This window comes from Giraffa tippelskirchi, chromosome 3 (assembly GCF_054371585.1).
Source record: "Giraffa tippelskirchi isolate mGirTip1 chromosome 3, T2T-mGirTip1v1.2.pri, whole genome shotgun sequence".
NCBI classification, from domain to species: domain Eukaryota; kingdom Metazoa; phylum Chordata; class Mammalia; order Artiodactyla; family Giraffidae; genus Giraffa; species Giraffa tippelskirchi.
Window position 1 is genome coordinate 22,177,021 of NC_137277.1, and position 24,106 is coordinate 22,201,126.

The 24,106-nt window shown below is 57.6% G+C and overlaps 1 protein-coding gene across 4 annotated transcripts; it reads right to left on the reverse strand.

Moving 5' to 3' along the window:
* Window positions 1–82: 82 nt before the first annotated feature.
* Window positions 83–23,576, reverse strand: THRA (thyroid hormone receptor alpha). 4 transcript variants are annotated; one of them, XR_014080085.1, is made up of 10 exons: window positions 23,354–23,576; window positions 11,980–12,332; window positions 9,499–9,566; window positions 8,858–8,958; window positions 6,815–6,962; window positions 6,122–6,327; window positions 4,973–5,119; window positions 4,130–4,388; window positions 2,557–3,526; window positions 83–363 (listed from the first exon to the last, which is right to left on the reverse strand). XR_014080085.1 is itself a non-coding variant. In XM_081582147.1 (9 exons), exons 2-9 carry the CDS (start codon window positions 12,030–12,032, stop codon window positions 3,276–3,278), a joined length of 1,227 nt encoding a protein of 408 aa, XP_081438273.1. In that variant the 5' UTR covers window positions 12,033–12,332; window positions 23,354–23,576; the 3' UTR covers window positions 83–3,275. The 4 variants fall into 4 exon arrangements, 2 of the variants coding, with proteins under 2 accessions (XP_081438273.1, XP_081438272.1); XR_014080086.1 differs by having other exon boundaries at window positions 83–578; window positions 2,088–3,526; XM_081582147.1 differs by having other exon boundaries at window positions 83–3,526; window positions 9,499–9,560.
* Between the last annotated feature and the right edge of the window lie 530 nt (window positions 23,577–24,106).

Below are 24,106 nucleotides of genomic sequence, written 5' to 3' on the forward strand. Positions count from 1 at the left end.
GTCTAAGGGGGGGGGTGCCCAAGGGGGTTATTTTCATCATATATTTATTACATAAATATATAGTAAAATAGACGAGCAACAATTACCATAAAAATATCTTTCTTTAAAATCCTGACCCAAAACACAACGGGGTGAAAAATCGCACATAACAGACATACTGATTGTCAACGTGGGGCAGGAGTAGGAGCCCCCAAGTCACCCCTATGGGCCCCAACCCCTCCCTGGGGAAGGGACCTACCGCCTTCCCTGTTTCTGGCCACAGCCCCCCTCCCCCCACCCCAGCACCAGCTTCTCATACATTCAGTAGCGCCTGCAGGGAAGTGTCCCCCTCCTCCCGCCCGGGAGTCCCCAGGGCAGGAATCACTGTCCTCCATCTGGACGGTGTCTGTGTCACACGCCCCGCCCTCTCCCAGCCCTGCAGACCCGCCACCAGGGGAAGGGGTAGGGGCTCCTCCACCCCCACCCTCCCCAGGTCTGAGCAGGGAGGAGGCTGGATGAGGTATGTGTGTTATGAGTGATGGGAGGGGGAATACTGAGATGGAGAGGCGGGTGGTGGGGGCGGGGTAGTGGTCATGGCTCTGGCACCCCCTTGTCCTGGCCTGGCCCCCTCCTCCTCGTCCCAGCAGCCCCTCCTCCCACCAATACTGCACCTGCTGCCCCCACTCTGCCTGCCCTAGTGCCCCGGGCCAATACTGGGGAAGGCAGGCTAAGCACCCACGTCAAGGCCATCCCCCTCATTAGCACCAATGGCCCCCAGGAGAGGGCCCTGTCCCCCACTTCCAAAGCAGGGACTGGGACGGCTGGCTGCCCCTCGAGAGCAGGTGCATGGCACTCCTGAGTCCCCCAGCTCCTCCCCCCACCACGTGTACTTGCTCACACATTCACACAGAGAAACACACACACACACCCCACCTCACTGAGAGTGGGGGGAGGGGTCAGGGGTTACGGGGAGGAGTGGGGGATCACAGCTCATATGACTGGGCGGGTGGCGGGTAGGGAGGGTTTCCCAAGTGCCTGTGAGAGGCCAAGCCTCTTGGAGGCCTTTTCTCCACCATGTGCATGGCTGAGAATGGGAATGGAGACGTGGCGGTGGGGATGGAGGGACGGGGAGATGGCAGACAGGTCAGGAATTCCACTGGGCCCCCAGGGGTGGGAGGAGGGTATGAGAGGGCTTATCCATGGGACTGGAGTAATATAGGAATCAGTACCCCAGGAGAGAGATGGGGATCGAGACAGACAGAGACAGCATGGGCAGCCCAAGAGCCCAAGGGGGCGGGGCAGGCATATGCACAGGTGACAGCGCTACTCTTCCAGGCCCTCCACCCCGTTGGAACACCTGAACAGTGGGGAAAGGACATGCCCTGATGGGCAGCATAGCATTGCCTTCCCGTGTATATGTGTGTATGTGTGTGTGTGTGTTTCCACACATGTGTGTGCATGTGTATAGGGGGCTGTGGCAGGCTGAGGGTCAGGGTGGGGTGGCAGGTTCCCCACTGCTTAAGACATTTTGCCCCAATAGTGCAAAGCGCAGGAAGCCCTGGCACCCCCTCCCCCCGCCCCCTGCCCCATTCCCCATGGCTTCCGGGGGCATCTATGTCCACCCATCCATCCCTGCCGACATGCAGCCCTGAGCCCAGGGCCCTCCGGTCTGCTGTCCCTCCCCCGCCCTCCCCTCCCCCACCCTCAGAGGGCTACCTCCTCCCTCCCTCTCTTCCCTGCGGAGTGGGCGCTGGCAAAGGAGGGGGGAGGAGGGCAGCTCACCCAAGTGCAGACCAACAGAGCACTCCTCACCAGGAGGGTGGGAGGTGGCTCAAGCCAAAGTCCCTGAATTAGAGAAAAGAAGAGGGGGAAGGGGTCCCAGGGGCACAGGGGCGGCTGGCCTAAAGAGCTTCAAAGGAAAAAGGCGGAGCACCAACCGCCCTCTCCCCCAGGGCCTTGACTAAGTGCCACTGATCTAAGCATCCCCATTCCGGGGCCCGCCCACCCAGAGTCTAGGGTAGTGCTAGAGGGAGCGGGAAAGAAGGAGGGCAGGGGTTAGAGGGAGCCCAGCAGAGGGATGGGAACAGGGGCCCGCGGGGGGTGCAGGCTCTGGGAGAAGCTCACGCACATCCCCTTCGCCTCCCCCCACGCCGCTCCCCACCCTGCCCCTCCTCACCCCCCACCCTGCCCCGGGGCAGCAGCATCTGGATCGTAGCTAATACTGCAGGATGTGAGGAGGGCGGGAGCTTGAGCCACAGTTTTTCCTGTGTGGGTGCCAAGGTGCAGAAGAGGAGGGGGGTGACAGGGAGAGGCCCCCGGGGCTGGGCACTTGAAAGGGGAGCTGTGCGGGCAGCAGGGCAGGCTGGTGAGGGGCCAGCTGGCATCCAGAGTGAGAGGTAGATGGAACTCAGCGGGCACGAGTGGCAGAGAGCAGAGGGAGTACTGGGGCGGGGGGAGGGGGGTGCCAAAGGGCACAGAGGGAGGGGCAAGGCAAGGGGGCGTGGCCAGGACCCTGTTGTATTAACTCACAGCTCTGATGGCAGCCCTACCCTTGGGGACCTGACGGGGGCGGGGGGCAGTTCTCTCTGATTTGGGGGGAGGAGGGGCAGCTCTCAAAGTGCTTGGGGGTAGGAGGGGGGTCCTCCCCTCTGGCCAGCCTCAGTTAATAACTTAATATCATCTCTCTATCAGTCGCTCGCTCTTTTTCCCTCTGTCTAGTATTTCTTCATTTATCTTCTCCCCTTGCCTGGTTTCCAAAGTGCAGTTAGAATGACTGTAATTTTTAACCTCCAGGGGAGGAGCCAAGCCAAGCCTTTCTTTGCACCAGGCATCTGGGGAAGCAGAGAGGCCCTCAGCCTGGAGGGGGGACCTAGGCCAGGAGACTGGGCGAGGGGGCTCTCTCTCTTGTGTGTGTGTAGGGGGTGAGTGAGGGCCTTTGCCCCCACCCCACATTCCTCTGTCCCCTACGGTCAAGATGGCTTGTCTGCTCTTAGTTATCCCTCCCTTCTCCTACCTTCTCAGAGGACAGGGTCCTGGGAACTGCAGGACACGGTCCCCCGCCTGCCCCGCCTCCCACACTGTCCTTTTCATAGCAAGTTCATTTGTTTGCCCTGTCCCAGGGCTGGAGGTTCTGAGGAGGGACAGGGCAGTGCAGGGGTGTGTGTGGGGAGCTGAATCTATCCAAGGACGAGAGGGAGGAGAGAAGAGGTGTGGGGGTCTCCCTCAGCCCCCAGCTCTGCCCCTTCTCTCCAGGCTCCTCCCCACCAGCTCCGCACACCCTCTGGCCTCCTGAGGCTTTAGACTTCCTGATCCTCAAAGACCTCGAGGAAGAGTGGGGGAAAGAGTTCGGTGGGGCACTCGACTTTCATGTGGAGGAAGCGGCTGGCGTGGCAGGCCCCGATCATGCGGAGGTCAGTCACCTTCATCAGCAGCTTGGGCCAGAAGTGCGGAATGTTGTGTTTGCGGTGGTTGACATAGTGCTCGAACGCCAGCAGGTACGCCTCCTGACTCTTCTCAATCTTGTCCACACACAGCAGGCCCGAGCGGTCTGCAGGGAAGGAGGGGCACGAGGCTGAGAGGGTGGAGGGGGAGCGGGCAGAGGCCGAGAGGCTGGGGCAGAGTGGAGAAAAACACGCATTCTGCGGGGGCAGGGGGCAAGTGGGGGGCAACCGCAGGGTAAAGCAGGTGGAGGGGCAGGTAAAGCAGACAGAGGAGTCAGAGGTGGGCCTGGGAAGAGCGGAGACTAGGAGATGAGGCAGGACTAGGGGGTGGAGAGGTGGGGTGGGCAGAGGAGTAGGAGGAGGTTGGGGGCAGGGAGGGGGGACTGAGAACAGAGGAGGGAGGGGAAGAGAAGGTGGATGGGAACAGAGTCAGGGGTGGGGAACAAAGGGGACTATGAGAGACAGAGAGCAGATGTGGGGCAGAGGTGAGAAATGAAGCCAGGATAGGAGAAGAGGGCATGGGAAGCTAGAGATGGGTCTGGAGAGAAGAACAGAGGGGGGATGGGCGACAGAGCAGGGGACAGTGGACAGTGGACAGAAGATGGGCCTGGGGACAGGGATCAGCTTGGGGGACAGAGAGGTGGGCTTGTGGAGCAGAGAGACTGAGGGGTTAAAGAAGGACCTGGAGCCCACCCAGCCAGGCTAGGTACCTGTTGACATTAGCAGCACAGCCTGCAGCAGAGCCACTTCCGTGTCATCCAGGTTAAAGGCAGAGAGTGACTTGCCCAGTTCAAAGATGGCGTCGGAGACAACACCCAGGCCGCCATTCTTGAGCTGCTCCCGCTTGACGGCCATCTCCCCGCTCAGCGTCAGGGTGTCGCTCTCGGGGTCATAGCGGACAGCCGCCCGCAGGGACATGATCTCCATGCAGCACCCTTTCAGGAGGATGATCTGGTCTTCGCAAGGCAGCTGCAGAGCCACAGGAACACTCAGCATGCCCCTCCCTGTGAGTGTCCTCTGAAGGTGCCCCTGGGAACTTCGAGGCCACCACCAACTGGGAACGCATGCTCTGGACAGCTACCCTTGCACTGGGTGGCAGACCTGCCTTGCTTCACTAAGCCTCACAACTAGGTCTCTGAGTTAGGTCCTGTCATTACCTCCATGCCCACTGCAGATGAGTAAAGGGAAGTTTAGGGAGTTAGGCCACGTGGCCAAGGTTACAAGCCAGCAGGGCAGCCTGTCCACAGAGTTAATGCTCTTTAAAATAAGAACCTCCAGAGTCAGGATGGTCATGTAGACTTGCGAGGAGATGGGCAGGGAGAGGCTGGGGGTGCAGGGCTGGGCCCATAGACCTTGTTAGTTGTTTAGGAATCTGCTCGCCCTGTGCATGCATGTGTGCGTGCATGTGTGTGTGTTGGGTGTGTTGACCTATAGGAATTGCTCCCTGTCCAGAGAGCTTCAGATAAGGAGGAGCTGGGACTGGGTGACCCAGGGAGCAGCCCAAGGTTTCCCTCCAGTGTGGCACCAGATCTCTCCTCCCATCCATCACTCACCTCGGAGAACATGGGCAGTTTTTTGGCAAAGTCCACCACGCGGGTGATGGCCGGGGTGATGATCTTGGTAAACTCGCTGAAGGCCTCAAGGTCCACCTTGTCTCCGTCTGGCATGGAGACGATGGGTGACTGGCCAATGTCATCCGGCTAAAGGGAGAGATGGGGGTCATTTGGGGCTGCAGACCCCTTTCAACCACTCACTGAGGCTCCCTGCCCACCAGGGGGAGCTCCAAGGCAGCTTGGGGAAGCGGGGCCACCGCATCTAGGGACTCTGCGTCCCAGGCCTAGGGCTTTTCCCTCCGCGCGGCAGAGAACAGACTAGCATCAGAGCTCCAAGTTGGCTAATAATAACAAGGATCATAACCCCAGTAGTGGCAATGTCATAACAACAGAAGCTATATTTGACTAATACGTAGCTAGGCCATGTGTTTTACACATATTATCTCATTTAATCCTCACCATGACTTATCATCATTAGTTGATGTTATACTTATCACCATTTCCCAGATGAGGAAACTGAGACAGAGTGTAGCTAAGTAATAAGCCCAAGGTCGAGGGACTAGTAAGTGGTGGAAACAGGATTTGAACCCAGGCAGTTTGATCCCTGTTACACACACACACACACACACACACACACACACACACACACACACACGTGCTTGGTTTCAGAGGTGGTGCTCCTTACAGTGTACCATTTCACCCGCTGACACTCCATCAGGAGTTCTCTGCCTTCCCCCACCATACACAGCCAACTGTCCCTCTCCTCCCACACTGACCATTTCTTTGGCATTCAGTTTTGCCAGGGCCCAAAACAACACCTGGCACCCAGGAGGTTCCCCAAAATACTGTTACATGACTGTGTCCTTGCCCCTGCCTCCAAGTCACTGTGGACAGGAAAAAGAGAAGAGATCACCCCCATTCACTGGAAATTTGATGAGACAAGGCCCTGCCCTCATGGAGCTCCCAATCAGATGGAAAAGGCAGTGACAGATACACAGGTGTACAAATCAGAACTGCCAAGTTGTACAGACTAGCGGCTGTGGGGTGGACTAATCTAAGAAGGCTTCCTGGAGGAGGCAAGACTCTGAATTTGCTCTCCTCTCCTGGCCACCAGACTGCCACTCTCACTCGTGCCCCTTCTCTCCTTACCAGGAATTTCCGCCTCTGCTTCCAATGGCTGCCCTGGGCATTCGTGCTGCGATGGGCCTCCGTGGCAACATGGATCAGGTCCCACTCTTCAGGAGTGGGCTCTGGTCGCTGCTGCAGTGATCGGATCATCTCCTCCTTCCGTCGCCGCTCTCGGTTCTGCTCAATCAGCTTGCGCTTGGCCACCCGCTTCGAATCATCTAGAACCACTGTCAACAACAGACAGACATAATGCCCTTTGGACCACATCAACTCCAATTTGGGCTGACCCAGAGGATACATGTTCTGGTCTAAAGGTGACAGTGGTTACTGGAAGACTGAGCCATCCAGTCCCTAGCTAATAGAAGATGCCCTCTCTCACCCCACAGAGAAGTAGAGTGCCTTCCCTGGCAGTCAGAGATACTGCGTTCTTGTGGGGTAGTCAGGACTTATTTCTACCCAACAACTCTCTCTGAAGACCCTTGACTGGTGAAAGGCAGGTAGGCACCAGGGCCCGTGCTCAGGGCCAACAGAGGGATCCTCTGTTTCCTTTTCTGAGATGAGGGCAGCAGGGACCAAGATTCTGAATACTCATTCCATCGCCAGCATGACCCAGATTGTCACTCTGCCCTGTGGGTACCCTGGAAGGGAGCTGCTGCATCTGAACGCACCCCCACCCACAGCTGCCTGGCCCGGTTCCCCCAGCCGTCCCCTTACAGTCCATGGCCATGCCCACAGCGATGCACTTCTTGAAACGGCACAGCTGGCACTGATTCCGGGTGATCTTGTCAATGACACAGCAGCTGTCATATTTGCACGAGTAGGTGGGATGGAGGTTCTTCTGGATTGTGCGGCGAAAGAAGCCCTGGAGTGGGGACGGCGCGGGGGAGACAGAGCATGGTGTGATCATGATCTTCTCTTCCTGAACCAACCATGCAGCTCTCTGGAAGGGGGTAGGGGGCTAGGGGAATTAGTGAGGGGACCTGGCATCCTCTGGACAGAGCAAGCCCAGCGTCACCTGGGCTCTGCCAGGACTTAGAAACACACATCTTCAGCCCCCAACTGCCTATGGGTAGGGGTACCTGGGGACTGGCAGTGGCAGAGGTAAGGATGGTGACCATGGAGAGGAGATTTGAGCCTGGGAGGGTGTGAAGTACGACAAGGCCTGAAGGAACAGCCACTTTGGACATCCAATTAATACCTGATTTTCCATCTTACTAAACGACTCTCAAAACAACAACTGGCCCCAAACCATTCTCATACATGCTGCCTGTTGCCTATGCAGGTGGAATTCATGAAATGGTGAGGGGTGGGGAGAATGTCAAAAAAATCAAGAAAAGCCATTGGGTATGGACTTGTATTAGCTTGAAAAGAAGATTTTCAATTTTATATACGGGGTTTAGTCTTTGCTTTAAAGGACGAAAACCTCAAGACTCAAGATGGCAGTAATAATATGGACTAATGTCTGCTGCATACTTACTATGAGCCAGGAGCTTCTAAACCTTTTCTTTCATGTATCATCACCTTTAATGCTGGTGTCAACCCCATGAGGTAGGAACTGTTACTATCTCCATGTTGCCGACTAAGAAACTGAAGCTTGGAGAGATTAAGCCATTTGCCTAAAGTCATATGGCTAAACAGTCAGAACCGGACCTGAGGTATGAGATGCAAGGTCTGAGCTCTCAGATTCTGGGGTGCAATTAAGATCCACCTAGGGTACCGATCAAAAATACGGATTCCTGGGCCTCACTCTAAACCTGTACCATCAGACTCTCTAGGAGTGGGAAGACATCTCTGTCCTTTCGGGATGACCCACTGGGACTCAGAGGGCCTTGAGGGTGAGACTCCCTGTTCTATGCTACACTGCTGGTAACGCTTCCAGGAACGTTGTCAGGGGACTGGTGGTCTTGGCTTGACTGACACCAAGAAAGAGAGGATCTTGAAGCCTTGACGTATTCTTAATCTGTTTCTTGAAAGGTCTTACATTTTCAGGAGGTGATGACTCTAGAAAAACCATGTAGGTTGAAATGCCCAAAGTGAGATCTAATTAAGTCTCCCCAAGTCTATGACCTTGTCCCCTCTGCCCAGGGAGAGTCTGCCATCCTCTCCTCTGGGCTCCACCATGCCCCTCCCGAGCAATGGTTCTCAACCTTTCAGGGGCAGTGGAAGCAACTGGGGAGCCTGTTCCAAGGCAGATGCCAGGCAGCCACCACAAAATGTTCTGATTGAGCAGGGCTGGGATGAGGCCTGGAGATTTGCACTTAACAAGTACTACAGGCAGTCCTGGAACTACATTTAAAAAACTGATATTGCTTTCAACTGATGTCAGTCTTTCTCTGGTAGGCTGTGAGCAGCTTGAGGTCAAGGCAGATACTAAACATCTGACACTTAATACACTGAGTGGATGAATGGAAGCAGACATTTGTTGAGTGCTTCTTTTCTGTTTGGCACTGTTTTAAATACTGTATGTGCATTATCTCATTTAATTCTCCCAACAATGCTATGTGGTAGGTATTATGATTATCCTAACCCATTTTATGGATGAAGAAACTGAGGCTCAGAGAGATGAGGCATCTTGCCTGTGAGTGGCAGAGCAGTGATTATGAATGAATGAATGAATAAGGGAAATGATGATGAAATAGGTGGGCTTTAAGTTACACGTTTATAGAGCTATCTGTTGGGCCAGGTGCTGAGGGACTTAAAGGGAACGAGATGGGGGCTCAGGTGGTGGGGGAGGGGCAGGAGCTGGCTGGTCCATACCTTGCAGCCCTCACAAGTGATGCAGCGGTAGTGATAACCGGTTGCCTTGTCCCCACACACGACACACTGCTCGTCTTTGTCCAGGTAACTAGGGATATACCCTGGGAGGGAGGAAGGGAGGCAGGCAGGCAGGCATGGCTTGGGGCCCCAGCAGAGAGGCTTCTATACTCTCTCCATCCCCCCGCTTTTCCTTCCTTGCCCAGGCTCCCTGAAGTGTTCTCTGTCTCCAGGCAGAGTCCTGGAGACATATCAGAGGTCATCTTGCTCATCCCCTTCCCTAAGAGTATGGAGAATCCAGTTCTTCTGACTGCCCCTTCAGGGCTTTTCTCTTTTGCTGCACCCCAGGGGCAGGGGACAAAGGAGAAGGAGAAGCAAATCTCAGCAGCAGCTCATCTCGGGGACCTCAGGCAAGGGCGTGATGGGAGAAGAGAAGGAAAGAGGCCCTTCCTGACCTACTCCATCCTCAATGGCTGGGGCATGCTCCACGTCACACCTCTCACCCAGACAAGTCCATCCCAAGCTCTCCCGGAGGCTCTTCCCACGGGACACAGGAACTGTGGTACAAGCCCAGGCCCCAGAAGAGCCCTTTGGTGGTTCGGTGGGGTTGAGGGTGGGGAGGAAGGGCACACAGCCAGGCTCACCTGACATGCTGGTTTTCAGGGAACATTGGCCGTTCTTTCTTTTTCGCTTTCCATCTGGTGACCTGGTACTGGATAGGGGCAAAGTGGGTAGAATCAGAGAGCAGACCGTGGGCAGTCCCCCTTTGCATCCAATAGGCTGAGGTCATGCCTCAGGCCTGACTCCCTCCATCTACCTCCCACCTTCAGGTCAGCTGACAAAACTGAGAAGGGTCCAGCTATCTGAGCAAGAGATAAGGGGCTTGGCTGGGGCACAAGCATGTTCAAGGGTCCCAACACACACTCACACACACAGTAGAGAACCTTAAACATCCATCATCTATAAAACATCCACATATTTAAGCCTTCAGTACTTGACACATATGCAGAAAGAATCTTAGGACATGAATCTTTAGGACGTGCTTAAAACTATATAAGCTTTAGAATATACACAAATATATGCAGCATAAAACCAGCACATATGAACATATGAACAACTATGCTGCCTTCAGTAATAAACCCAAGCATGGTACGTAAGCAGCAGTCTCTATTATCTATGTGGATGTGACTTTCAGGGCTTTCTCAAATGTTATACGACCTCAAGGATATGCCCATGTGTTTCACAACTCTCTAGACAGGCACCTAATAATACCATGCCTCTGCCCGCAGCGAGCATGTCACTTGATTTTCAGCTCATGTACACATGCTAGATAACCACAGTGGACCACCAGAAACTAGACTCAAGAACATGCGAAAAGGATGGGACGCCCAAAGCCACCCTGTCCACAGCCCCCATTTAACAGAATAGCAAACTGAGGCCCTACTCGTGCCAGCTGACACGGTGGACTGGGGTCAGAGCCAGAACAAAGACCCAGGGCCCCTCCACGTAAGGTATTATAGCAGCCCTCAGACACTGCACACATATGTGGCCAGCCTCTCCACATACGTGTTACATAACCTCGGCACACACAGGTTACATAAGCCTTCTACATGCATGCACGGATTGTATAACCTCTCACACCCACCCTGTGTGTGGCATGTTGCAGAGCCCTCCCTCCAGGGTCCGATGCAACTACCAACACACTGACACAGTGACCTTGGCCAGGGTCACAGTCACAGAGAGCTCTGTGTTCCACACACCCTGGGGATTACCCCTGTCTAATTTCTAGAATGGTTCGAGGGTCAGATCTGCCTCCTGTCTCCGGAAGGGTGGGTGTGGGGGAACGCCTAGCTACTGAGGCCCCAGCTGAGCTGGCGGTCTTCAGCAATTAATCAGACTTACAGCCTCTGGGTGCAGAACCAGGGATAGCCACAAGGTGGCGCAAAGACATGGGGGAGGGGAGGCTGTCAGGGGAGGGGCTGCAGTCTGGGGGACCACGAACTGGCATTCCCGCCTTTCTCTGCGTTAGGAGCAGACTCTCCCAGACCCACAGAAGAAGTCTGGGCAGGGAGGTACAGAGGCTGTAAGTGAAAGCTATGCAATGACAGGCTAAATCTTTTTCAGAGTTCCGTGGGGTGGGGACTGGGTAGGGTGATACCCCACAGCTCTTACCCAACCACCAGCCCCATCCACTTCCTCCACCCTTCCAGGGACCCAGTCTTGGGCCCCAGGGCTTTGCTGGGCCAGGATTCCAGCCTCCTGGCTCAGGATCTGGTCTCCTAGGCAACGGCCACACTGCTCCCCAGAGCACCCATCCCCCACCCTCTCCCTGGCCATAGGCACAGGCTGTACCCAGCTCCCAGGGCACCATGCCAACAGAGACTGAGCTCTGTGCTACTTGGAACCGATGGGAGAGGCAGAGACCCTCTGGGCTCCTGAAAGGCACTGCAGATGGTAGGTAAGCCATCCCTAGCTGTGTGTGCAAGGCTAATGTCTGCTCCACGTGGGAGCAAAATCTTCATAGCTGGTATTCACTTCCACTTCCTGGGAGGAGCCCCATGGCAGTGCTCGCCTTTGCCCATGAACAAGGAAGAGCTTGTGAGGCTCCCAATAGGTCCCAAATATAAGCGTGAGCTGTGACCAACAGCTACTGGACCATGTGCCCTGAAATGTCATGTAACAGGCACCATGGCTTCTGGACTGCACACTGGCAGTCAGAAGTGAATGAGCTGGTAGGGAGAGGAGGAGAGGAGACAAATGGCAAGGCTGTTTGGATTCCACAGACTTAGGTGAGGGTGGCTGAGGGAACACCATGGGGGGGCAGGATCTGAGATGCCCAGCACCATCCAGGGAGGGGCCACGTGCCTGCCGCCTGTAATTACTCTGCATCACCTCCCCCTTTTAGAATGGGCATCTCTCCATCCAGGTGCCTAATTCCCCGCCACATGGGAACATGACCTCATCTCCTGGGCAAAGGTAGGCAGCAGGCTGGCTGGCCTCATGCCCCCGCCCTGGCCCCCGCCACAGAGGTACTTAAAAGGCCCAAGCTCAGCTCTCTTGGGCCCAGCCAGGTGACTCTGCTTGCTGCCTAGGAGTTGGCACAATGTAGCTGCTGAACGCATTACCTGCTCTCCTCTGGGTCTGACCCACACTCCACCTTGCTTGGCTTCTGTTCCATTCACTTCAATTCCATCCAGGATGCCCTCCAGCACGCCGAGAGACTGGGGTGGGCACACTGGCCCCCCCGGCACACCCACAGGCCACCCACCCCCTGCCACCCAGGCCCTAGGGCACAGCACCCATGGTGCCCGCCTCAGCACTTGGCCTTTCACACCATGCCCTGAGCCCCAAGGGGGGCGGGCGGTGAAAGGGGCCAGAGAATGGCAGGTGGTAGGGCTGGGTGGGGGAGCAAGCTGGGTCTGTAAAGGGGTCCTGGGTGGGAAGAGTAACTTCAGAATCTTGTCCTGTCCAGAGGTTCCTGCAGAGAGAGGAGAGAGGCAGGGATAAGGCAGCGCCATGGTGGGGCTAGGAGAATAGGATTCCTTTGGTACCAACATTTTGGGGCTCATAATGAGATGATGGGGGGACTTCCCTGGTGCTCCAGTGGCTAAGACTCCATGCCCCCAATTCAGGGGGCCCAGGTTCAATACCTGGTCAGGGAGCTGGACCCCATAGGCTGCAACTAAGAGTGTGCAAGCCACAACTGAAGTTCCTGCATACCGCAAGGAAGACCTGAGATCCAGTGCCACAACTAAGACCTGGAGCACGCCAAATAAATAAATAAATACTTTGAAAAAGAAAATAATGAGATAGTGGTAGTCATAGAGGGCAGGCACAGGGAGAGGACCAGGATAACCATTCAAATCAACAGAGAGCAGGCAAAAAATAATAATAATAATAACTACCACACAGGAGGCAAGACTGGAGATCCACAGCCTGATCTCCAGACATGAAAAAGGATGGAGGGAAAGAATGAGGTCATCCATGTACCTTGTCTCAATCCTCACAATCAAGTGAGGCCCTTGTGTGTGTGTTAAGTCAGTTCAGTCGTGTCTGACCTGACCCCTTGCAACCCCATGGACTGTAGCCTGCCAGGCTCCTCTCTCCGTGGGATTTTCCAGGCAAGAATACCAGAGTGGGTTGCCGTTTCCTTCTCCAGGGGAATCTTCCTAACCCAGGGATCGAACCCGCCTCTCTTGTGTCTCCTGCATTGGCAAGCGAGTTCTTTACCACTAGCGCCACCTGGGAAGTTCCTGGCCCTTAATATGCATCTATTAAACATCAGCTGCTATTACCAACTCCCTCGCCAAGTTTTCCTAAAACTCATCAGTATTGTAGGGCAAGAGGCCACCAGAGATGGGCAGCTTTGAGCCCAGGCACAGGGTGGTGGGGGGCAGGGGGGTATACTGGAGATGGAAGTGTGGTTTGTAGAGGTGGCATGCAGGAATCCTGAACACCCACCTGAGTGCCTCAATGAAGAAGGACATTGATAATAGTAGGGAGCTGCCCCCTCCCCCAGCTGCTGGCCCTGTTATGACTCCCCAACCCTGGCCCCACAAGGAGATTCCCATACAAGGTCCCACATCACACTTCCCAATCTGAGGACCAGGCTTCCCCTTCCCCATTGGTTTAGCTGAGCTGCCATCCACCAGGAAGGCAAGGGGACAGGGAATGGAAAATAACCCCTGTCAATGGCACAGAGACCATGTGCCCCTGGTATCAGAACTTTGCAGGTGAGTAAACGAAGCCTCAGAAAGCTTGACCATTCACTCAAGTAGGCACAGGTAGTTAGCAGCCTGCCTCCAACGCTGGCCTTGCTCTGCTACCTGGGGTCCAGGGCAGTGCCAACCTGGGCCAACCATTCCCTCCACGCCACACTGCAGACCTGAGGCTCCGGGTCTGCCCACACAGGCAGGCGTGGGCACGTGCGAGGGGACAAAAGGTGCGGCTCCCTGCACACACCCCTTCATCCCTTGTAGTTCAGCTGCTGCACCAGAGGCCTTGCCCCTCGGCCCCCTCTCCCCCGGCCCCACCTCTAGGAACTGATAAGGAGTCAGGGTGGGAGGGGAAGGGAGAGATAAGTCAGGCCATTGGGCAGGGCAGGGCCGGGCCATGGGACAGGGCACTGGGGTGAGTCCCCATCCTGGGGAGCAGGGCAGGAGGACAGAAGGGTGGCCCATTCTGCCTCTGATACCCCCACAGACCAGAACTGGGCACTGGGGGCTGGACAGGAGACATTGGGGGGGGCGGGTGCGAGCGGGGAGCCTTAGCCCAGGGAGCCGTCAAGAAAGTAGGTCAAGTTTTTCTTGGCTTGCGGAGAAATTCCTGTTATAAATTTATAATGGCGTAGCCAGCCCTAAGGGGTGGAGGTGGGGGAGAAAAGGAGTGGGTGGGGTTGCCCAGGGCCTGGGCACAGGGGCCTGCTGCTCCCAGCCAGAGCGCTGAGGGGTAGGGGGGCCAGGGTAGTCGTGGGGGTGCGGCTGACAATAGAGGGCTATTTTCTGTCGCCTCTGTTTCCACTTCTCTCTGTGCCCAGTGAAGCTTCCTTTGGTCTGTCTGTCTGCATCTGAATGTCTCTCTCTCTCCAGGGCTGGGTGTCTCCCTGTCTCCCCCTCCCCCCAAGACTGTGCCTCGGTGCTTGGCACACCCTGGCTGTGGTGCTGCCCCCGCCTGTCTCCTGCCCACCTGGCATGCTGCCACCACTTGTTTACAGAAGCTGGAAAAATCCACTCTCCAGCCTGAGGCCCGGGCGCCCCCGGGGAGGGGAGGAGGCAGGCACAGGAGTGGGCACAGGGAGAGAGGGGCAGCCCCGGGGAGCAGGCCCTGGGGGCAGGTGAAGGCAGCCAGGGTGTGCAGGAATGGGTACCGACAGCTGTGGGCCGGGCCAGGCGGGGAATCCCGGTGGCAGCGCGTGGCATGGGCAGCGCCCTCCCAGGCCATAGAGCTGGAGGAACCCCCTCCCCGCTCACTCCTGCCACTGCCCCTACAGGGCACACCTGGGGCAGCGCCAACCTAAGCCACCATGTTTATCTTCCCTTCCCCCTCCCAGGCCCAGTCTTAACTCCAAATGTGTCTGGGCACTGCCCAGGGCTTGCACGTGCCTGCTGGGAGGGGCGTTGAGCAGAACGGTGCCTGCTGCCTGTCGGTACCACCCAGGCTCCCCGGAGCCCCTGGCATCGGGCAGCGGAGCAAGGTCCTGCCCTCGCTGCTCAGGCCACCCTCGCCTGGCACTTAGCAAGAGGTTGGAACCCCTGAGGGCTCCTTGTCGTCTCTCTGGGGACATACCTGGGCCTCTGAGGCGACAGAGCCGGCAGAGAGCCCAGCATGCAGGGAGGCCCATGGCACGTGGGCCAGGCTTGTGTTGGCCGTGGGCAGATAAAAGTCCACGGGGAAGTGGGACGGGGCGGGGACACCCACCCTGAAGGGCAGCCTCTCGCCCCTCCTCCTGGAATCCTCTCAATTCCCCAAGTGCCTGCCGGGCACAGACCGGCGGAGGAAGAGGCTCAGCCCCCTGGAAGCGGAGGGGCTGGAGCCATGCTGCTCTGAGCTGAGGCTGGACAGCCGAAGGCAAGGCCCACCTGTCGGCGGGCCTGGCCACCCACTCCCTCTTTGTCAGATAAGAGCTGCCTGGTGGCAGTGCGGCAAGGCGCCCGTGGAGGGGGAAGCATTTCATTAAGCTTAAGTGCTTCTGGGATGGGGGGACAGAGACAAGAGGCCAATGCAGCATCCACAGGCACCATGCCAGGTCCTCGCTGGCGGGACTGTCCCCCTCTGCAGTCCTGTGGACCCAAGGGACTCCCTGGAAGGATGCCTAGGGCTGCCAGCGAGGGGACTCTCTGCCCCTGGATCGAGCCCCCAGGTCTCCACACCAGTCTCCTCTGTGTCTACTCTTGGCTTTGGCCCCACCTGTCAGGGCCCCTGAACTTTGTCCTTAATGCGCTAAGGGAAGACCAGCCCTCCTCCTTGCCAAGCAGAGGGAAGGACGCACACAGAGAGAGGGGGGCTGAGAAAAGGGGAGAAAGAGGAGGAGGAGAAGGGTGAAAGGCAAGAAGGGGGAGAGGGGAGAAAAGACGAGGAGGGGCAAGAACAAAGGGATGGGCCGGGACTGGGGTAGAGGCAGGGATGACAATGAAGTAGATGGAGAGGAAGAAAGGCAGCAAGGAGGTGGGGGTGGGGAGAGAAGGGTGGGGGAGACAGAAGGACAGAGGAGGGGAGGAGACACAAAGAGAGAGAAAGGTAACAAAGGAAGATGGGTGGGGGTGCTCGGTGCCCCGCCTAAGTCCCACCTCATGGAGGCTGGGGGGAGGGGAGAGCAGAAATGGTTTCCACGGTGACAGCTGGTTCTTGGTGGCCTGGCATGTGGGCTATTAATAGTGCTGTGGGGAGGTTCGCACCTCCCTCTCCCCTTCCCCTTTGCCTGCTGCTAGGGTGGGGGGGAGATATTTCACCCCCCACTTCCAATTATCTGGCACTGATGCCCTGACTACACACCATGGGGGCCAACAAGGGTGATGCTAAGAGGCCCAGGTGGCCACTGCAGCCCACACACAAACACACACACACCAGACACACGCGCGGGCATGCACAGGCAAACACAGGCATCTGTGTGCAGACATGACCGCCTGTGCCAACGTGGGCTCCCATGGGCAGCCACAGACACCAACAGCCCCCGGGGGTTCTGGCGACGGTGGAGGTTGCAGCAGCAACACAGGCCCCCAGGTTGAGGGCTGGGTGCCTCCCAGGGCTGGGACCTATACCTCCTTTCCCAGATCCCCCACTGTGCTACTCTCAGGTATGGACTTGGGGGGGGCTGCCCCACCCAACTCCCTGTTATCCCAGTGCCGGGAGGGAGAGGAGAGGTAAAGGCGGGAAGGGAGGTACTATTTGGCAGGTGTGTGATGGCAGAGGAGTACACAGACGCAGGCACCAGCTTGGCAAGCGGGAGGCACCAGGGGAAGGCAGCAGCCTTTGGTGGGCTCCCGCAGGGCCCCCATGAGATGGGATTCTGGAGCTCAAGGGCAGAGACCCCTGACGTCTGATCTCCAAGCCACTCTGGGGCCTTGGAGGCTAATGGGAGATGGGGGTGGGGGATATAAGGGGGAGACTGGATACTTAAACAAAAGGATCCTCACCCCCAAAAGAATATAACAGGAAATTCCCCCCTGCAGGTCAGAGACAGAAAGACATAAACAGTAGCCTTGACTTGGGCCAGATGCCCAGTAGGAACATCAAAGACTGTTGGGCTTCCCGCCCACCCCCACCATAACCTCACCCACCTGCTGCTCTCCTGCTCCTCCTCCCACCCCAGGCCAACTCCGGTCAGGCAGCAAGGTGGGCGCCCAGGTGTGGGGCTCACTTCCACCACCACCCCCGCCACGCCTACTGACGATGGTGGTGCCCACAGCCCCGGCTCAAGAGCTCAGCCCCTTCCCTGCCAAACCACAGATCTTCATATCCCCCCTACTCCCCACAGGGAATGGAGGGGGAGATCCACATAACCAAGAAGGCAGAGTTAGGAGCACCCCCAGGCTGAGCACACTCTCCCTGCCCACCCCCCCCAGCAGCCAGTGGGTAATCGGAGCTGGGAGCTGGGGCAGCTGAAGGCTGGAGGCATGAATGTCATGGGGCCAAGGCGCTCGCTGCAGATGGCATCACGGGCAGAGGGCTGGGGTCCTCCTTTCCCCACTCCCCTCTTCCAGGGAGGAGGTGGCACAGAGGAATCTGTGAGCCCTGGGGAGCTCTGCCCAGGAGGGAAGGGAATGGTCGAGGGGAAACAAAAAGGGGGGATGTTCTCCCAGGCACCCCCAGAGAGGCAGAGATAGCCCCCACCCAACCCGAAGAGGCAGAGGCAGGGTGGAGGGGGGGAGGAGGGACTGAGAGGGAAGCAGGGAGAGAGGAGCTGAGAGACGGAGGGAGGAGAGATTGAAAATTGTGTGTGTGAGAGAGAGAGAGAGAGAGAGAAGGAAAGGGAGAGAGGAGAGGGGGAGAGAGGGGGAGAGGGAGAGAGGGGAGGGAGAGAGAGAGAGCAGGCGAGAGTGAGCAAGTAAATGCAGCCGAGTCTGCCCGCACACACACGGACACGTGCAGACACACACACTCACCCCGCATGCGCAGAGCCGCGGGCTCGGTACCCCATTCCAGCAGATAGTCAGAGCCCTCCCCGGCCCACACATGCACAAAATGCGCACACATGGATGCGCACACAACACACCCACTCACTGGTGTGTACCAAGACGCCCGATAGCCACCAAAGCCTGGGGTCCAGCGCGCTCCCGTTCCCTCGCCCACGCCCCATGCGCCTGGGTAAAAGAGAAAATGAAACAGGCAGCTCTGGGAGCCAAGAGCTCATCTCCTCCTTACAAGAGGAAGCGAGGAGGAAGAGGAGGCGTGGGGGCTGGGTCCGGTCCAGTTGCTCTGTGCCACCGATAGAGGTGTGCTCTTGGCCCTAACCTTTAACACCAGTCCCCGTGCCCAGACTGGGTGCCCACCTCCAAAGCAGGGGAGCAAAGATAGCATTTTCTGGGCACCAGTGAGTTCCATCTTGCTCCCCTTGTCTGCCCAGAGAACTTCTGACGCCTCCCTCTGGACCACCTCACAGCCCGGCATGCCACAGGGTGGTCCCCCTTTGGTGCCCTCGCCTCAGCCTGCCAGGGAGGAGGGCAAGCAACACCACATGCCTGAGAACCACACGCTCCTCTCTCCACCAGCCCCAGCCTCCTCTGTGAGAGCCTGAGAATGGTCACTGGCTCCAAGTGGCCTGTGTGTCCCCACCCACCCTGCAGCATTCCAGACCTTGGGAAGAGAAGAGAATCCACAGGCCTTGCTGGCTGTGACAGCTCGCAACAGGGGTTGACTACAGGTGTCATCTCACGTTATGTTATTTGCCCTCACTCCGCATGAGGTGGGCATCCCTGTCTCCAGATTATGAAAACCTAAACCCAAAGTCAGCAACTGGCAAGTGGTGAAAACCCAGCCTCCAACTCCCAGGGAGTGGTCTTCCCACTACTGTCATGCATGCCTCCCTTCCCCCAAGCACCTTTGCAGCTATGAGAACTAGGGTTGAGACTAGCGCCCCCCTCCTCCAGAGGTTCCCCAGTGGCCCATCACAGGGCATATCCCTCCCACTGTCCTGGGGGAGCTGCATAAAAGGGATGGAGGGCGGAGAGAAGTTTTATCACCAGACTCACAGAGGATAAGAGGCAACCCAGGATAGACCCTGGACCCCCAGGTCCTGCACCCAACACCCTCCTTATTCACTGCCCCCACCCTCCACACTAATGTCCCCTCCGTGCAGGGGCGGGGAATCTGTCAGCCAAGGGTGGGTCCTGAATGATAGATCGATGGTAGGTAGCTGAGATTTTGGGTCCCCAGAAGAGAGGAAGGGTAACTTACTCCTCCACACATAAGAAGTGAGAGGGTTTGTGGAGAGGAGCCTGCTTTCCTTGTTTTTTCTCTTCCACACTCCCAGTGCTCAGACTTGTCCCAAGGGAGATGCAGTGATGCCCAAACATTCATGCATTTGTCCCTAACTGGGGGTGTGTGTCCCACTCTGAAATACCAAGGGCTCTTTTAAGAAGCAGCTAAATAAGGTGAGGATTGGAGGAGGGCACAGTGGTGGCAAAGGGGCTCCAGGCTGCCCAAACTCCTGGCGGGAGAGAGAGAGGTGACATGGAGAGGTGACAAGGAAGCTGGAAATTCAGTTCAGTCGCTCAGTCGTGTCCGACTCTTTGCCATCCCATGAATTGCAGCACACCAGGCCTCCCTGTCCATCACCAACTCCCGGAGTTTACCCAAACCCATGTCCATCGAGTCAGTGATGCCATCCAACCATCTCATCCTCTGTCATCCCCTTCTCCTGGACTGGAGATTAGGGACCCACTATCCCTACCACCCCCACCTCATGCCTGTGATATCCAGGAGATCCAATTCTCCACCAAGCTTCTCCAAGAAATCCAGGGGACCCCAGACCCACAGATTTCCTTGCTGTAACAGCTAACACATACAGTGCTTGCTGTGCACCAGGCACCCTTTTAAAGCATTTTATATATTCTGACAGCTGGAATCCTCAAAAAACTGAATAAGGTCGGTATCGCCATCCTCAGTTTATAGATAAGGCAAAGGAGAGGTTAAATTGCTTGCCCAGGATTATACAACTGCCAGTGGCAGAGCTGGGATTCAAACCTAGGCACTCGAGCTCCTATATATATATATATATATATACACGTGTGTATATGCATATATATATAAATATCCCTGTTTTTAACCATTACAGCATATCACCTGCCAGAGGAGCAATACCTTGTTCTTTCATCCAGCTATGTGTTCCCTGTGACCCAGCCTCAGTTTCCCTTTCTATAGCAGCTATGGATTCTCTAGGGTGGAATCCCTACCAGTGCCTTCTCATCCATTGTCCAGACCACAGTTAGAGGGGAACGTGGCCAGAAGTGGTAAGTGCCCCCTGCTCAGGTTTCCCAAAGTGGAGTGCCAGCCCATGGGAGAGGGCCTCACACAGCCCCACACAAAGTCTGGGCAGCTGTACCCTCAGAACCAGGCTCACAGGCTGGGCAAAGCGCACACAGCTGTTGGGCATCTCTGAGGTGGGTCTCAGCTGCCAGGGATGTGGAGAAGGGCCATTGTTGAGTCCTGCCCAGCTGGGTCCTGCCAACTCCCGCCACTTGCCCTGGGGGGGGGGCGATTATTTTCCAGTGGGTCAGTGTGGAGAGAGCCTCTGCTAACCAGCCGTGGCTTGTCCACCCAGACCTTCCACCCAGGCTGAGCCCAGCGGCCTGAGAAATCAGCATGCGCAGTGGCTGACCCCTTCTCTTCTCCCCCTATGCGCAGACCCCCAAACTTGCTGGCCGCAGCTGCAGCGCTGAGGAAGTGCAGGATGTCCTGAGCAGCCAGCTGAGCCCCCCGCCCCCCACCCCAACCTCTCGCTGACCCCAGAGGCAGGGCAGGCAGGCCGAGGGGCGGGGTCTGAGTACTAGCAACAGGAGAAGAATGGGGAACATCACCGCCGGTTCCCAGCTCGGAGCATGGAGGCTGTGGCAGAAATGGACACCAGAACAGGGGTCAACGAGGGGGGCGGATAGGGACAGGGTGAGAGGGAGTTACAGGCTGGCGGAGAAACAAGGGGAGGGAGAAGAGACACAAGCGAGACAGAGCAATGGAGACCGCGGTGGAGCAAAATTCCAAGTCAAAAATACACATCACTCACCCAGACACTCACCAGCTTACGGCCTCCTAAGGGAGGCTTCCAAGTTTAGACAGGAGGGCAGAGCTGAGAAAAGGGGCCAGACTCCCGGTGGGAGGCAGGAACTCGGCGGGGGTTAGGAGGGGAGGCCGGTGAGCATCCCCAGTAATGGCCCAGACCAATGAGCCCAGCAGGGGCACTGAGGTTATCTGCTTTTGGGGTGGGGATGAGGGCTTCTCCCTAGGAGACAGGTCTCCCCAAGACTCTCCCCCCCGCCGCCCCCTCCCCCGACAGCAAGGGTCATTCCAGCTCCTGAAGTCACCAAACACTGTTTCAGATGCGTGACTCGGCCCTCTGGAACCCCCTCCCCCTCACTCTTTGCTCTGATTTTTCTGTCCCTCAAAAAAAAAAAAAAGGCCTGGAAAAAGAAGGCAGGAGGAAGCTTGAGGGAAAAAGTCTACGACTGCGTGTGCATCTAGGGGTGTGCCTGACTGCACAGCTACAGTGTGTGCATCCGGGGTTGTAGACCTGCGCCTTCTGAGTGCCTCCTGCACCTGAGCCCCCGGGACTGTGTGCAGATGCGTGCACCTGTGTCCGGAGTTCCCACAGTCAATCAATTAAAAAGGATTACAGAGCACTTCCTATGCTTGGCTCTGGGTGGGATCCAGAGCAATTCCAGTGATTCTCCTGGGTCTCAAGGAGCTCACCATCTAGGGGGTGGGATGACAAGGGAAAGAGACAGAGAATGTTATCTGTCATGAATGCGTGCCTTCCACCATTCTGGGAGCAGGGTTTTTTTTTTGTGGTACACAGCACCTCAGAAAGCCACAGTAAGAGTCCAGGAAAATACTTGTTGCTGAGTTGCGTATACATGTGTTGATGTGTGACTGCGTTTGCATTTGCGTTTGACCGAGTGACAGCGACTGTCACGGCAAGGCGATGATGCCTGTGTAACTGGGCTCATGTGAGCACGTGTGTGCCTGTGAGTGACAGGGTCTTTTGTAACGTGTGGCTGTGTGCAATTGCTCTGCGTTCATGCATGCAGGCGATAGTGACTTTTTCTGTGTGGGTGACAGTGACTCCTCCTTGTTGTATATGAGAGCATCTCCCCGTGACCCTATGCGTGGGTATGTGCATGGGTTGGTCTCCCGTGGGTGTGTCCCACCCTTCTGAGCTCCCCTGTGCAGTGGCAGCGTGCCTCTTCCCTTGTCCCCATGTGGGTGTGTCCAGCAGTTCCTGTCCTTGAGTCTGCCTGGGTGTCCCTGGGTGTGCATGTGGCCGTGTGTGTGTGGACATATCTCTGTGTCTGCATGGCACATTTGCTTCCCCCTCATCTTGGACCACAGCCCCCTATATCCCTCCCCTTCCTGGGGCCTGAGCCAGCATGGAGGGGTGGGCTCCCATTCCACTGGCTTTCCTTCTGTGACCTCCACCCCCCCAGAAACCCCCCTCCCCCGGAAAACGGGAGGCTCTCTCCATTGCCCCTATAACCCCCACTCCGCAGGCTTTACCTTCACACTGGACAAGAGAGGGCCCCAGGCAGAGAAGGGGCACCAGAGACACGTTGCAAGGGGAGGGAAGCCGGGTGGCACACAACACCGGCCCATTCCTTCCTCTCTTCCTCAACCACCCTAGCTTGCAACTCCCCTAATTATCCAGGGACCCTCAGATACACACACCCCCCAGAGACACACACCCCCAGCCGCGTTTTTGCAATTAGTTGTGTTGCAACCAGAGAGCCATGTTCAATTGGGGAGGCGAGTGAAGTGGGGGGGGGGAGACTTCCTTCTCCTGGGGCCCGTGCAAGCCCACCTCCCACCCCATTCCTACCGCCCTCCGCAGCTGGAGGCAGCTTTGCAAAGGCCATTCGGCCTCGGCCTGGGAGGCTGGGGGTGGGAGCTGGGGGGGCAGGCCTCCGGCGCACCGTAAACAAACCGCGGCGCGGCGGGCGGGGGAGCTCTGGCGGCCGGCAGCGGGGCCGGGCCCGGGAATGCGCAGCGGACGGGCCGGACAGAGGCCGGACAGAGGCCGGGCGGGCCCTCGAGGGGGAGGCCCGGACGCCATCTCCGCCGGCGAACCCCGGGGCCCACCGACCTCCCAGCAACGCCTCCCTTCCCCAGGGCGTTGAAGCTGCAAGCTCCTGGCCAGTGACAGGGTCACCGGGGCGCCCGGGAAGGCTGAGGCTGGCCGCGGGTACCCCCCGGACGCCCCCAGCCCGCCTGGGAGCTGGCCAGGAGCCCCGCGGCTTTGCATAATCAATCGCGAGGCATTTGCATATTAATGCCCCCTCGCTCCCTCCCCCTTACCTCGGCGTGGCGCGCTGGACTGGGCTGGGCAGCGACGCGGGGGTCTCAGCGCCCCGTGCCGGGGGCGTCCATGGGGGGCCGGTGGGGCCCGGGCCGCCCGCCTCCTGCGCCCGGGTGTGAGTGCGAGTGAGCGCGGGGGGGCGGGGGGCGAGTGTGGCGGCCCCGCGGCTCCTCCGGCAGAGGCGGCGGCCGCTCTTGGCTCCTCCCTCCCCCGCCCCGCTCTGGCAGGGGCTCGGGCTCGGCGCGCCCAGCCGGCTCGCGGCTGCTCCCTGCAGGCCGCCTCGCCGCCGCCGGCCCCCGCCCCCCGCCCCCCGCCGCGCCCCGGGACCCCGGCCAGCCGCCCGGCCGCCCCTCGGCTGCCTCTGCCCCCGCCCGACCCGCACTCGCCCGCCCCACCCCAGGCGTCTCCGGCAGGAGTGGTGCTTGGTGACATATTTTGGAAGAGATGTCATTTAAAACATAGCCTTCGCTTGCTGCAAGAATTGGGGGGTTGGGGGGTGGCACCACGGGGATGGAGAAGGGCACATCGGCGAGCCGAGCCGCCTGCACTTTAGAAGTCCGGGAGAAAGTCTAAACACCAAACCGCAGGCGGTTTAGAGTTTGTTTTGAGTTCGGGTCCCTTTTCTTCCAGTAACTCACTGTATGACCTTGAGCAAATCACCACCTCTCTAGGTGACAATCTTCCTCAACCTTACAATTCGAGGATTGAGCACGTGACCCCTGGGGTCCTCTTAAATCAAATCATCCTGTGTT

Bases quoted from the DNA above. Each gene is read 5' to 3' on its own strand.
- THRA (XM_081582146.1), bottom strand. From the start codon at position 12,032: ATGGAACAGAAGCCAAGCAAGGTGGAGTGTGGGTCAGACCCAGAGGAG. The intron at 9,567-11,979 runs GTAATGCGTTCA...GCCCCTATCCAG, and splicing joins TCAGACCCAGAGGAGAGCAG to TACCAGGTCACCAGATGGAA. The intron at 6,963-8,857 runs GTATGGACCAGC...TCCCCACTCCAG, and splicing joins TCACTTGTGAGGGCTGCAAG to GGCTTCTTTCGCCGCACAAT.